The 15,434-nt window shown below is 49.2% G+C and overlaps 1 protein-coding gene across 2 annotated transcripts in view; it reads right to left on the bottom strand.

Annotated features, from left to right (window-relative positions):
• Positions 1–15,434, bottom strand: part of WDR17 (WD repeat domain 17) — a 72,403-nt gene that overhangs the window by 16,780 nt on the left and 40,189 nt on the right. For both annotated transcript variants that reach the window (XM_084878329.1, XM_084878328.1), the window contains 8 exons: positions 13,209–13,295; positions 10,707–10,871; positions 9,423–9,625; positions 8,340–8,489; positions 7,876–8,006; positions 7,472–7,597; positions 6,037–6,192; positions 627–691 (listed from right to left, as the gene is read on the bottom strand). In XM_084878329.1, coding sequence (XP_084734455.1) covers positions 627–691; positions 6,037–6,192; positions 7,472–7,597; positions 7,876–8,006; positions 8,340–8,489; positions 9,423–9,625; positions 10,707–10,871; positions 13,209–13,295 — 1,083 coding nt within the window. The remainder of the gene's footprint in view (positions 1–626; positions 692–6,036; positions 6,193–7,471; positions 7,598–7,875; positions 8,007–8,339; positions 8,490–9,422; positions 9,626–10,706; positions 10,872–13,208; positions 13,296–15,434) is intronic.

Below are 15,434 nucleotides of genomic sequence, written 5' to 3'. Positions count from 1 at the left end.
CCATCCCCAATGGCCAGGGTCAATGGGGTTCCTCCCAACAGCTCTCTTGTTACCCTGTGACCCCGACTCCTTAGTTACAGCTGATTAGAAACAGTATTCTCATTGGCCTTTGGAACTAGGAAGAGAGACCGCCAATCAAACGCAATGGCCGGGTCTGTAGAATGCAGACTTGGGAGTCTTGGGGAGAGAGATCATTTCCTGGCCGCCATGTGAACCGCGGAACAGGGGAACTCTGGCGTCAGTTTTCAAGGATAAATGAAAAGGAGCTTTTTCTGAGGTGAAGGCAAAATTGTTTTGAGGAAGTATCCCACAAGCATCTGGGCACCTTCAGAAAATCTCACCACTTACCTTTCAATGGCAGCACAGTGACCAGTGAGCATGTCCGTGGACCTGCCATTCCATCCACTGACATGGGGAACTGGCCTTCCACTGACTTTATTGGATGGCAGTTCAAACAAAAGGGCAGCAAAATGACTTGCAACCGATCAGTTTATTGTATCAGAGGACACGAAATCAGTTATTATTTAAAAGAACATAAAGTATGAATCTCAAAAGCTGCCATCCTCTGCCCCTGCTGTTCCTACGCGAACATGCTTGGAAGGGCTCTGGGGCACGGACGGCCTTACCTCTGCGTTAGCTTCCTCCAGTACGTCACCGAGACACCCGGGGCCACGGACAAGGCCTTGTCCCACTGCAGCAGGGAGAAGAGCAGAAACACAGCCATTCCCACACACAGTCTCATGCCCAGCAGGCATGTTCTTTAATGAACTCCCATTGGTGAAACAAGATTTTAGAGGGTATTTAGAGTGTCAGCATTTCCAGAGTTACTTTTCTAGCTCATTCATCCCACATAGTATAAATATTACCATATCCTATATAATAAAAGCATAATATGCTAATAAGACCAGACGTCCTGGTCGAGCTTCCCAGTGAAGCCCGGGCTGCGAGGGAAGCCAGTGCTGGCAACGGGGAGAGGAAGGCCTACTCTCGCACGAATTTCATGCATCAGGCCTCTAGTCTGTAATAATAAAAGCTTAATATGCTAATTAGACCGGACAGCCAAATGACCTCTTGCATGACCTTCTGGACTAAGCTGGGGCTGCAAGGGCCGAAGGAAGCCACCGAAGCTGTGAGGGCTGAGCCCCTTGCACAAATTTCATGCATCAGGTCTCTAGTTTTAAAATGAAATGATATGTAAATTGTATCATTTAGCAGGGAAAATCCTGAACTAGTCCCAGACAGAGAGACAGAGCTAGAAAAAGGGGGAGGGAGAGAGAAAGAAGGTGATGGCGGGGGAGGGAGTTTTTAGTTTGAAAAATATATTAACTCATCATCCAACACGACACCAGAGTAATTTGTTCCATGGTATTCTATGTCCTACGTTCAAAGTAATTTGCACCGAGATTTTACTCCACTGTTATGTTTAATGAATATATATGTTCCTATTCTTTCCTTACTCATTTTTATAAGTTATATTTATTGTAAATCCTTCCTTTACAATTGGTATCACAGGTCTTCATATTTAAAATATCAGACTCCTAATAAAGAAGCTCATTGCTCAACCAAGGCTGATTGTGACTGTGACTTCAAAGGATGGCGTTCACTACATTCAAGTCTGGAAGGGAAGTGAGGGAAAAATATTCTGAAAGATCACTACTTAAATCAAAACTTCATTTTATTTAACAAATGTTTTAATCCTCACCCAAAGATATGTTTTTTAAATTCATTTTTAGAAGGAGAGGGAGGAGAGAAAGAGAAACATCAATGTGAGAGAGAAACATCGATCAGTCGGCCATGAGTTATGTACCCCAACAACCTAGGTATGTGCCCTGACTGCGAATCTAACTCACAACCTTTCCGGGGTATGGGGTGACACTCCAAACAACTGAGCCATCAGATAGGGTGCAAAGCTTCATTTTAATTAAGGCTTTTCAGAACAGCGCTCTACTGCAAGTAAGGCTATAAAACTGGTGATTAGCCTAAAAATAATGTTAACATTTAATCAGGTAATTTTAAATGTTATATAATTTATAATCATGTTACCTAAGAAAGGGAATTTAAGTACATTTTAAAGGGAGAATTAACTATACTGTGGTAGGAGGAAATGGGAAAAAGAAGTTGAAATGTATTAAATTAATGCCACCAAGGTTTTTCAGTAAGAACAGCTCTTGTAAGGGAAAAGATTACATGTTTTTCTAACCTCATAGTACTCACCTTGCAGAAATAAGTGATCTGTAAGGAGGTGATAATGAACAATGATAAGGACACCCATTTTACTAAAGGATTTTAAGCACATTTCTAGATCATTAGTCCATTGATAAAACTGCCCTGAGTAAAGGATCTTTAATTAAATTTAAATTAAATATAATTAAAAATTACATATACCAAAATAAAAAAATTCATAAAGATAAAGAATTATACTGTTCTATCAAAATTTATTTATTTTCTCTTTGGCTTTTAATAGATGCTATTCTTTCTAGTAGTGCCTTGTTAACAAAAGAACTTTTTTTAACAGGGCACTATTTCTTTACTTCTTCACAAGTAAAACCTTTATGCTGCTCCTAGATTAAACACTTTTTAATTTGCAGTGTCTTTCAACAATGCTTTTAAATGACGCATTTTATTATTTAAGGTCAGGAAGTAATTGTCTCTAAAGTATGAAGCAATTAAAAAGTGCATTAAACTCCATTTTGATATATTTTATTATAACTATTGCTTAGCTTTACTTTATATTATTTAAAAGTATCCTTATTTGTATGTCATAATTATGGTAATTATGAAATTAACCAACGTGGACATTTAAAAAAATGATCAAGTATGAAATGAGTCCACATCATTGTAGTTTTGCTGTTTTTGCTTTTTGGTGGGGTGGGAGAGTTTTGTTGAAGTAAACAGACATGTAGAAAAAGGAAAAGCTCAGTAAGTTTCCACCCTGGCTACACTCATGTAATCAGCACCGGGATCAAGGAACAGAGCCCGCCCCCTTTTGCTCTGTCAGTCACCGCCCACCTTCCAGCGTAAGCACTTGTGTAGGATTTTTAAAAAATATATATATATATTTTATTGATTTTTCACAGAGAGGAAGAGAGAGATCGAGAGTTAGAAACATCAATGAGAGAGAATCATTGATCAGCTGCCTCTTGCACACCCCCTACTGGGGATGTGCCCGCAACCAAGGTCCATGCCCTTGCCCGGAATCGAACCCGGGACTTTTCAGTCCGCAGGCAGACGCTCTATCCACTGAGCCAAACTGGTCCTGACTTGTGTAGGATTTTAACAGGGCAGCTTCATCCGAACCTCTCATGGAAACTCTGTTTAGCTCCGTCCTCTTTAAGAATCAGGCTGTGGCCCTGGATGGTTTGGCTCAGTGGATAGAGCGCCAGCCTGTGGACTGAAGGGTCCCAAGTTCGATACCAATCAAGGGCATTTACCTTGGTTGCGGGCACATCACTGGTGGGGGTTTTGTAGGAGACAGCTGATTGATGTTCCTCTCTCATAGATGTTTCTAACTCTCTATCCCTCTCCCTTACTCTCTGTGAGAAATCAATAAAATATCTTTAAAAACTAAAAACAAAGCAAAAATAAATAAAAAGAATCAGAATCAGGAATCAGGCTGTGCCACCAGATGACCCTCAGTGGGAACTCTGGCCAGTGTGGGACTCGGGGAACACAAACAGTATTCACGAGGGGACCCACGGGCAGGTGAGCCCCAGAGATGCCTTTCCAGGAACCAGAGTCCAGCCTCGGGCAGTGGTTCTCAGCCCTCCTCCTGCTCAGAGGCACCGGGAGGCTTATAAACGCTCAGATTAGCCCGGCGAGCATGGCTCAGTGGTTGAGTGCCATCCATGAACCAGGAGGTCAAGATTCTATCCCCAGGGGGCACAGGCCTGGGTGGTGGGCTTGATCCCCAGTGTGGGGTGTGCAAGAGGCAGCCGATCCATGTCTCTCTCCTCACTGATGTTTCTCTCTCTCCCTCAATAAAAATATATTTAAAAAAACAAACAAAAACAAAAGCTCAGGTGACTGGCTCCCCCCGGAGTTTCTGAGTGAAGGCCTGGAGTGGGAAGTTCTTGTCTAGCAGGTTCCTGAGCCCAAGACCCACTGTGATGGCCCACACCTGACAGACCAGGGACCAGCAAGATCCAGAGAGAGTTCCGCTACACAGCCCCCAACTAACCAGGACACATTGCATGGCTAAACTTGTGCACCTCACCCAGATGGCCTCACCTCCCCCCGATGGCCCTCACCTCCCCGATGGCCTCACCTCCCCCGATGGCCTCACCTCCCCCGATGGCCCCCACCTCCCCCGATGGCCCTCACCTCCCCCCGATGGCCCTCACCTCCCCCAATGGCCTCACCTCCCCCTGATGGCCCTCACCTCACCCCGATGGCCTCACCTCCCCCGATGGCCCCCACCTCCCCCGATGGCCTCACCTCACCCCGATGGCCCTCACCTCCCCCGATGGCCCTCACCTCGCCCCGATGGCCTCACCTCCCCCCGATGGCCCCCACCTCCCCCGATGGCCCTCACCTCCCCCGATGGCCCTCACCTCCCCCGATGGCCTCACCTCCCCCGATGGCCCTCACCTCGCCCCGATGGCCTCACCTCCCCCCGATGGCCTCACCTCCCCCGATGGCCTCACCTCCCCCGATGGCCCTCACCTCCCCCCGATGGCCCTCACCTCCCCCCGATGGCCCTCACCTCCCCCGATGGCCCTCACCTCCCCCTGATGGCCCCCACCTCCCCCCGATGGCCTCACCTCCCCCCGATGGCCCCCACCTCCCCCCGATGGCCTCACCTCCCCCGATGGCCTCACCTCCCCCGATGGCCCCCACCTCCCCCGATGGCCTCACCTCCCCCGATGGCCCTCACCTCCCCCGATGGCCCTCACCTCCCCCCGATGGCCCTCACCTCCCCCGATGGCCCTCACCTCCCCCTGATGGCCCCCACCTCCCCCCGATGGCCTCACCTCCCCCCGATGGCCCCCACCTCCCCCGATGGCCTCACCTCCCCCGATGGCCCCCACCTCCCCCGATGGCCTCACCTCCCCCGATGGCCCTCACCTCCCCCGATGGCCCTCACCTCCCCCCGATGGCCCTCACCTCCCCCGATGGCCTCACCTCCCCCGATGGCCCCCACCTCCCCCCAATGGCCCCCACCTCCCCCCGATGGCCCCCACCTCCCCCCGATGGCCTCACCTCCCCCGATGGCCTCACCTCCCCCGATGGCCCCCACCTCCCCCGATGGCCTCACCTCCCCCGATGGCCCTCACCTCCCCCGATGGCCCTCACCTCCCCCCGATGGCCCTCACCTCCCCCGATGGCCCTCACCTCCCCCTGATGGCCCCCACCTCCCCCCGATGGCCTCACCTCCCCCCGATGGCCCCCACCTCCCCCGATGGCCTCACCTCCCCCGATGGCCTCACCTCCCCCGATGGCCCCCACCTCCCCCGATGGCCTCACCTCCCCCGATGGCCCTCACCTCCCCCGATGGCCCTCACCTCGCCCCGATGGCCCTCACCTCCCCCCGATGGCCCTCACCTCCCCCGATGGCCCTCACCTCCCCCTGATGGCCCCCACCTCCCCCGATGGCCTCACCTCCCCCGATGGCCTCACCTCCCCCGATGGCCCCCACCTCCCCCGATGGCCTCACCTCCCCCGATGGCCCTCACCTCCCCCGATGGCCCCCACCTCCCCCCGATGGCCCTCACCTCCCCCGATGGCCTCACCTCCCCCCGATGGCCCCCACCTCCCCCCGATGGCCCTCACCTCCCCCGATGGCCCTCACCTCCCCCCGATGGCCCTCACCTCCCCCTGATGGCCCCCACCTCCCCCCGATGGCCTCACCTCCCCCCGATGGCCCCCACCTCCCCCGATGGCCTCACCTCCCCCGATGGCCTCACCTCCCCCGATGGCCCCCACCTCCCCCGATGGCCTCACCTCCCCCGATGGCCCCCACCTCCCCCCGATGGCCTCACCTCGCCCCGATGGCCTCACCTCCCCCCGATGGCCCCCACCTCCCCCCGATGGCCTCACCTCGCCAAGCTCCACCATGAGTTCGCAGTAGCGCTGGAGCTGCCCAAGCCGCAGGTGGATCTCCGCGGCCTCCTTCAGCCTCTCCTCCGTGGTCGGTGCGCCGATGCCCCCTCTGAACTTGGACATCTTGACTGTGGTCAGCTCCTGGGCTTCAGACTGGGGGCAAAGAAAAGGCCCTTGTCCTGAACTGTGTGCCACCAGCGCAGGCCAGGCACCCGCCGTGAGAGCACCCCATGGACACGCAGTTGACAAGCGTTCGGCCGGGGAAGCAGACCTGAAGCCAGCACTTCTCTCTGAAGGAGGCTGCCTCTCACAGTGTGGGTGGGTGGACCTGGGTGGCCTGAGGCGAACTCCCACTGTCCCTAAAGCTCCTGGGTTACTTGTGGTGACACCGGCCCGAGGCCGGAGGCAGTGAGGGGAAGATGCAGCAGTGATGGGGCGGCTCATGTCATGAAGGCCGCTGTCAGATGGTAAGTGACTGACTTCCTTGACCGGCTCCTGTACAGCCAACAGGGAACGGCGACCATCAGACACGTCCAGCTGTCACAGTTCCCTCCATGCTGACAGGGAAGCTCACTGCGGACACTGCACTGCAATCCTAAGCTAGTTCTTCTTCCCAGGCCCAGGCCTGGTGTGTGGTGGGTGCTGCGGGTCACCCAGGTGTGAGGTAAAGAATACTTGTGCATGACAATCCACCGAGATCTCCGCAGTACCATCAGGTTAATAAAACAGCTCAGAAGACAGCCTGCCGGCCCCTGAGGCCAGACCCAGAGTGGCCCCCGCATCCCTGTCACCCAGTTGCAGGTGCATGGGAAGCATCGCAAGCAGGTCCAGGTGACCTGTGGGGTTTCTCGAAGTTTGCCTTAGGAGAACTGCTGCTGCCTTCTCGGTTCTCAGGACATTCCTGCTCTCATAGTCAGACTCTCATGCCTGGTCACCCCCAATTCCCCCCGCCCCCCACTGGCCTGGTCACCCCTTATTGCCCTCCTGCCAGCCTTCCCCCCCCCCAACTGCCATCCCCTGCCTATCTGGTCACCTCTAACTGCCCTCCCGTGCCAGCCTCATTGCCCCTAACTGCTCTCCCCTGCTGGTCTGGTCCCCGCCTCCAACTGCCCTTCCCTGCAGGCCTGATCACCCCCAGCTTCCCTTCTCTGCCAGCCTGGTCACCGCTAACTGCCCTTCCTTTCAGGCTTGATCACCCCCAACTAACTGCCTTCCCTTGCAGGCCTGGTCCCTCCCAACTGCTCTCCCATGCTGGCCATCTTGTGGCAGCCATCTTGTGTCCACATGGGGGCAGCTATCTTTGACCACATGGGGGCAGCCATCTTGTGTGTTGGAGTGACAGTCAATCTGCGTATTATCCTCTTATTAGATAGGATCGGGAGAACGCACAACTCCTTTTGCCAGAGCCCCTCCCGCCTGCCCCTGCACTCACCGTGCGGAACTTGAGCAGGTGCTTCCGGTGCATGATGCCTTTGCAGTAGTTGTGAGGCAGCAAGCTGTCATCCTGCCCTTTGATCACGGCCACCAAGGCCCACAGGTTGTCACTGCCGCCTGGAGGCTAACAGTGGACGCGGAGTCAACAGCCAAGGACGTGCTTGGAGGGAGAGACCGGCAGCCGCTGCCTCTGCACCGCGCGGAGCAGGCACAGGGAACTGAGCATGAGAAGGAACGGCCAGGCCGCCTCCCCCCGCCCGTCTCCGGGTTCACCTGCTTGCTTACGCCGTGCAGGCGTGTTCAGAGGGACGGATCGAACCCGTGACACATGTAAATGTGTGATGACTTCATGACCACGGCTGTGACCACCCGTGTCAGGCAGAGGGAAACGCTCATACTCACGGACAGACACTCCGAAAACCAGCGGAGCTTCTCCCCACGCGGGTGCCCGCCCGGCTTCTCTGTGTCCTGTTTGATGGCCCGCGACACCTTGCCGCACAGCACGGGCGGCGCGCCTGGCAGGACGGCGTCATCTGAGGACAGACATCGCGCAGTGAGGAAAGGCTGTCAGGAGATTTGGTTTAAAAATAAAAAGCTGGCCCAGCTGGTGTGGCTCAGCGGTTGAGTGTTGACCTATGAACCAGGAGGTCGGAGGTCAAGGTTCCATTCCCAGACTGGGCTCATGCGCAGGTTGTGGGCTCCATCCCTAGTGGAGGGCGTGCAGGAGGCAGCCAATCAATGATTCTCAGCATTGAAGTTTCTCTCTCTCTCTCCCCCTCCCTTCTCTGAAATCAATAAAAACACGTTTAAAAGTAAGTAAATAAATAAGTACAAATAAAAAGCAGACTCATGCATGCTGTCAGTACCAGTGTTCCCGACAATCTCCTTCCAAGGCCTGTCCGCCAGGATGCTGATCTGTACCGGGGCGATCAGGGGCGCCAGCGACCACAGCCTCACGGTGGAGTCCCGGGAGCAGGAGGCCATGGTGAAGGGGCGGCTGGGATGGCACGTTAAGCCTGAAGGAAGGAGAAACGGCCTTAACTGCAGTCGACATTGGAAATACATTTTATTTACTTGGGCCTCAGCGAACACACACAGCATTGCACTTTTGAAGAAGTGTTTCTACCTTGACTGAAAACACCGTAAGAATGGAATAAACGATTTAGCATATCCCATGAATGATGGATATAAATGGAACCGTTGTGGGAAAGCAAACGGCCCTGGATGACAATGCTGGGATCACATTTCGGTTTATTAATACCGACGCAGCACGCAGCCCTCTGTGACTCCATGGAAGGTCTAGCCACAAGGGTGGGGCCCTGTCGATTTAAAATGACCGGAAGTGCGGTTCCCTCTCACGCTCAGTCCCACGCTGCTCAGGGAAAAGGCCACTCGGCTGAAGCACATGGACACGCATGGCTGGGTTAGGGGCACTTCCTAGGAGGAACCATTGGTGCCATCGGAATTGGCCTACTTGGGCCCAGCAAGTGAGAGTGAAGTGATGAGCAAAGGATAAGAAATGTGATTTTCCATTCTTAACTCAGTAATATTAAAAAACAAAACACCACTCTACATATCCCAGAATGGAGGTAGAGGAATGGCTAAATCAATTACATCTACTTCGTTACTAATTTCCTGTTTTATAACGAATCTCTGGACTGAGGGTAAGAGAGGAAGAAAAATCCAAGCCATACATGCAAATATGTGTGTGTGTGTGTGTGTGTGTGTGTGTGTGTATAAACACAAGTACACCTGCAGGTAAAGACACCACAATGTAAACCAAAGTTATATTCTGCAAGTTTCTGATGACGTTTTTCTTTGTCTGTATGGTTCCTAATGAGAATGTTATTTAAAAATGAAACAGTGTAAGACTTCTTAAGAACACTATCCTGCTCAGAAATGACAGGCATCATGAAGGGGCACAGTGTAAAAGAGGAGAAACACTTTACCATACACGTCTGCGCCGTGATCGGACACGGTGTCCAGGCACGTCCCCTCGCGAGTGTCCCACACCCGCACTGTGTAGTCCCAGCTGCCGGAGACCAGGAGGTACGGGATCTCGGGGTTCCACACCAGCCCCCGCACGGGCCCCGAGTGCCCGCTGAGAACACTGATGCAGGCGTCCTGAGTATAATCCCAGATTCGAACAGACCTGGAACAGAGCATTCTGGGTATAATACCATTGGAGTTATAATCTACCTGAAATATTAACCTATTCTTATTGGAGCACAATGGTTACTTCTCAGTGTATTACAAAAGCATTTTATGTTTCAAGATATGCTAAGACTCTCTTCTTCATAGAAGATGGAAATGAATAATTAGGCCAGCACTAGCGTACTGCAATAGAGTATTTTTTCTCCTGACTTTTACTGGTCATTTGCTAATGATACTACATGTACTATTTCACAGTTTATATGTTTAAAGAATTTATTTCTTTAAATGAAATACCCAAAACAGATAAAACCAAAGAAAAATTCGAGTAATAACATCGATACAAAAATTTAAGAGCATTTAAATTTTTTGTAAGTCATGAAAATACTGTCTATATTGCAATGGATATTATTGATACCTGAAAAATCAATTCATATTTGTGATTATATCAGTACAGTAAGTCATCCCTCCATGTTTCTGTCAGTATAATAAGTTGCTTATTCAGTGTGGAATTACTCTCAGATCATTACAAAACTTAAATATAACTGGATTCATGATATGACTTGAATTTATTGATTAAACAAAGTGCAAATATTACTAAAATAAAATTTGAATTAAAAATCCACTTAAGACTGCCCCAAATGCCAACTTTGCTTAGACAATTCATACTAATGTTTTAGTCACAGATTTATAACAATCTGATGATACCAAACTATTGACACTTCTAAGATTACATGACACTATAAAGGAGACACATTATATATATTTGTATTTCTCTAAGGCATCTCTCTTCTGCTTTCTAGAAAAAGAACTCTTCTTTCCCCCCTTTTCTAGGACAGCACGATGTACCCAGGTGAATCAAAATCTACTTTTGGGTGCTCATTTCTTATATATATTTAAAGTATTTTGTTTGATATCACCTTCCTAGATAAGACTATATTGATTTTTTAAAAAATTAATGCAATTAAATTGAATGCAATTAGGTATTTGTTAATGCCCACATGTGAAGTACATGGTTAAAACATTCCCACCCCAGCTGGGTCACAGAGGTGGACTGGGACATTCGGACCGAAGCCACGCACCCGTCGTCGGAGCCGCTGCACAGGATGCCCTCCCGCAGGGGCGACCAGCGCACGTGGAAGACCGGGGCCGTGTGCCCGCTGAACACCTTCAGCGGCTGGTCCGAGCTGGTGGCCACGTAGTAGACGCGCACGCCTCTCTCCTCACAGCCCGTGGCGATCATGTCTCTGGAAGGCCGTTCGTTGGTGGCCCGTGGAGATAGGAAAACGCGAAAAGTGTGGTGTTACTTGTGGCTGATGATTTTAAAACGCGCACAGTTCTAACGTCGGACGGTAGAAGTTTTAGCTTCCTTTGTGACGTGAGACTTAAATCTTACACAAGTGAAAACATAATTTACAGAAACTGCCCTAATACCAACAATGTGTCTCTCTGACTGCTCCCCTCTAACCAGTTACATTTTTATTTTACGCATCTTAGACCCGAGATAACAGTATTTCTATTTCTGTATGTTCTTTTTTCAAAATGTCCAGATTGAGAACTTGCTGACTATTTCTCAGAACTACTGGTACTTAGGGCGGGTCCCAGTGGGGAGTGATGGGATGTGCTTGCTTGCTGGTAAGCAGGTTGTCAATTACACCCGCCGGGCCCTCTGGTCAATCCTGCGGCGTCTGGGGTCAAACCGCTCCCCTGGGAAGGCCCGCTGGGATCACCCCCAAACGAGGGCTGTCCATATAGGGTGGGTCACTGCCCTGTTGGCTGATTCTCTCTTGGCTTGAGATGCTCTAACTCAGCGGTTCTCAACCTTTCTAATGCCACGACCCTTTAACACAGCTCCTCATGTGGTGGTGATCCCCCAACCATAACATTATTTTCATTGCTACTTCATAATTGTCATTTTGCTACTGTTATGAATTGTAATGTAAAGATCTGTGTTTTTCAATGATGTTAGGTTCTACAGCAGTGACCCACAGGTTGAGAACCGCTAGCAGGGTCGCCTAAGATCATGGGAAAACACAGACATTCACATTACGATTCATAACAGGAGCAAAATGAGAGTTATGAAGTAGCAACAAAAATAATTTTATGGTTGGGGGTCACCACCACATGAAGAACTGTATTAAAGGGCCATGGCATTAGAAAGGTTGAGAACCACTGTTCCAACTGCTAGAGGCAACTAAGGACCTACTAGAATATAACAAGTGGATCTGATCTTTAAATGGCCTTGTCTCACATTCTCAAGAACGTGAGAATAAGCTAAGCAACGGCTTATGCCCTAGTGATCATGCTTGGGATACTGTTTCCAAAGGGAGTCTGATTCCTAGGCAGACGGTGAGGTCCTGGGCCAAACAGAACAGCTCCCCAAGGGCCATTACCCACCATGAGCAGCTCCCACACCCTAGAGGCCAAGAGGCCACATCACAGGGCACAGGCCTGTACTGCGGGCTGCCCCTTGTCACAGGGGCTGTAAGAACTGTACTTATACAGTCTTATGTGAAGAAACACAGCAGTTTTCCAACGGGCATGCTGAGCTGTAGATGTGCTGGTTACATCTGCCCAAGCCCACTGATACAGGGGCTGGTTTCAATATCGTTTGCATAATACAATATTTACATGTATAAATAAATATATATATATGTATATGCAGATACCTAAGTATAAAATCTTAGAGATGAAATAATAAACATTCAAAGAGAGTACGTATAAACATCAAAATTAATATTCAGAGATACCTTATGAATAAACTTTTATAAGTTCAAGGTGTTACTCACTATTCTCCTAACATGCTAAGTAAAATATGAATATAGCAATTAGAGTATTTTTTTAAAATCTTAAAAATAAAAATGAAATTTATTAGGTAGGGTTGGTAGAAAGTATAATAGTTAGGTATGAAGGACTTTTTGAAAAGAAAAACCTTTCTTAGCCATCAAAGCATATTGCATTAATCACTAGTTTTAATTTCAACTGTCAAATGCCTATTAAACCTACGAAACTGAGAGATGAGAGTGTGGAACGGTTATGTTGGTCAGACACAGGGAATCTGTGTATTGAAAAGTGTTTGGCTAAGAACACAGGGCTACAAAAAGGTATCACTTTGAGAGCTGACTGCTCAATTTTGGAAATGACATGCATTTTAAACAACACTGCCTATATAGTTATTCCAAGCGTGTATATACACTTTGGGGGGCGCCCTCTAGATTGGACTGATTTATGTTTTTCATCAGTTAGCCACACACTTTATCCTAAGGCAGTGGTCGGCAAACTCATTAGTCCACAGAGCAGCAAACCACGGCTCGCAGCCGCACGTGGCTCGAGAGCCGCGGTTTGCCGACCACTGTCCCAAGGCATCAGAGTTCTGTTCTGAAAGCAGGGAATTGATGTTTCTAAGTCTTACAAGGACAAACCATGAGATAAAAAGAACTTGGACCCAGTAAGCAATGCCGGGGCCGGGCAAGGGGGATGCTGCCTGAAGAGTGAGGAGAGGCCCCCGGGGGTGACATTGAACTCGGTGGCGATTGAAATCTCAGGGCGGCAACGATTCCTGGTTTCAGGGGGAAGAGACTCACTTGTTGTTCTGGCTCCAGTCACAGCCAAACACGGCCGCAGGGTGCTTGTACTTGTGCAGCACTCTCCCATCCAGGGTCCGGATGATGCTGAAACCGAGAGCAGCGTGGTAACTGGAAATGGACACTGTGAGTGCTTCGTTCAGGGGAACAAAGGACGGCTCAGTCCAGCCTGAGCGTTAGGAGAGGGGACTTGCTTGCACAGCACTGGGCACATTCGAACATGCTGGGTAAATGTAAGCTACGTCACATATTACTGGTTATGGTAATCTATGTAAATGTTATCTACGTCACATATTACTGGTTATGGTAATCTATGTAAATGTAAGCTATGTCACATATTACTGGTTATGGTAATCTATGTAAATGTTATCTATGTTACATATTACTGGTTATGGTAATCAATATAAATGTTATCTATGTCACATATTACTGGTTATGGTAATCTATGTAAATGTTATCTACGTTACGGTAATCTAGGTATACCCATTAAAGGAGATACATTTTCACTGAGAAATGATTTCTTATAGAATTTTTTATTGAGGAAAAGCATAACGTATACAACTATTGTAAACCATAACGATATAGCTAACATGTGCATTAGGTATTCAGATTCAGGATTTATATTTAAAATAACTCTCTAATGCTGGTGACATGTCCCATCATACCAAGTCCAAGACGTACATGTTGTCATATTCCTCTGCATGTTCTAAGTGATGTAAGTAGAAATGTGAAAGGCCCCCTTTCCCTAAAAGGACCCTGTGTGCTTTACCTGCAATACCATATACATGACACCACAATGTGGCCCACTGATTCCTTCAGAAAGAAAAAAGTAAGCTGTGTACAAACCAATGTATTACAGGCTTTGAAACGTTTCTAGAACAGCCCCCCTAAGACACCGTAAGGTCCACCAGCCTTCTGAGGTTACGGGGTGCAGTGGTGACCCCTGTGTATAAGTGCCTAGTCACTGACAGTGCTCCGTCATCAAATAAACACAGCCCTGAACGGACACAGGTCACCCCATCAAAAACACGTGGGCAGCTGAAACCGGTTTGGCTCAGTGGATAGGGCGTCGGTCTGTGGACAGAAAAGTCCCAGGTTCGATTCCGGACAGGGGCATGTACCTTGGTTGCAGGCACATCCCCAACCTCTCATCAATGTTTCTAGCTCTCTATCCCTCTCCCTTCCTCTCTGTAAAAAATCAATAAAATATATTAAAAAATAGTAATAATGAAATAAAGAGTAAAACTTAAAAACAAACAAACACGCAGGCACAGCTTTCCTATTTTGGTTTGTATCAATCTGCAAATAGTTCTTTCAAGGGAAATATCACTAATATTGTTACTTCCGAAAATCTTAATATCCCGGTGAAGAACTTTTAAGTTTCCATAAGCACTACCTTTCCCACTGAAATGAAAAAGTGAGAATAATAAAGCTGGTGCCTGCACAGCAAAACCGAAGACGGGACCAATCACTGCCGTCCAGCAACCAGGCGCGTCTGTCTCACCGCAGAGACAGCAGCCCCCGCAGCTGAGCGGCACCTTCAGGTTAAAACACTATTTCAGCCCAAAGGCAACTTCCGCCTTGCATAGTATGTTTTGGAAACCTGCCTTCCCCAAAGGCTTAACGGAATTGAGAAAGCACTTGTTCTGAGACTTGGGGTCAGAGAACCGAGCTTCTATAAAACGGGTTTTCCCACATGTGTTCCTTTATCCCTAGGCTTTCCTAAATGACAGCACCTCCCAAACTGGGAAGAAGTTTCCAGAGCACTGAGTAGCTCCCGAGCTGCTGTAACCCTGACCCGCCACCATCTGAGGAGAAAAGTGCAGGCTCTTCATGGAAAGCCCTTCATGCCTCATTGAGGCCATTCGCTCTCTTTTCGTTGTTCCTGGGGCTGTGCTGTCACTGTGCAGCCAAGGCTGGTTCCTTTTTCTTCCTTATTTATTGTTCATTTTTTAAAAATTGACTTCAGAGAGGAAGGGAGAGGGAGAGAGAGAGAAAAAAAGCAACATCCATGATGACAGGGAATCATGGACCGGCTGCCTCCTGCACACCCCACACTGGGGATGGAGCCTGCCACCCAGGCATGGGCCCTGACCAGGAATCGAACTGTGACTTCCTGGTTCATAGGTTCGATGCTCAACCACTGAGCCATGCTGGCTGGGCTCTTTTTCTTATTTTGAACATCGTTTCATGGTTATTTATTACTGACGCATCATAGCAACACAG

The sequence above is a fragment of the Pipistrellus hanaki genome (genome assembly GCF_964339955.1).
Source record: "Pipistrellus hanaki genome assembly, chromosome: 3".
NCBI classification, from domain to species: Eukaryota; Metazoa; Chordata; class Mammalia; order Chiroptera; family Vespertilionidae; genus Pipistrellus; species Pipistrellus hanaki.
This window is presented reverse-complemented; position numbering and strand designations above follow the sequence as displayed.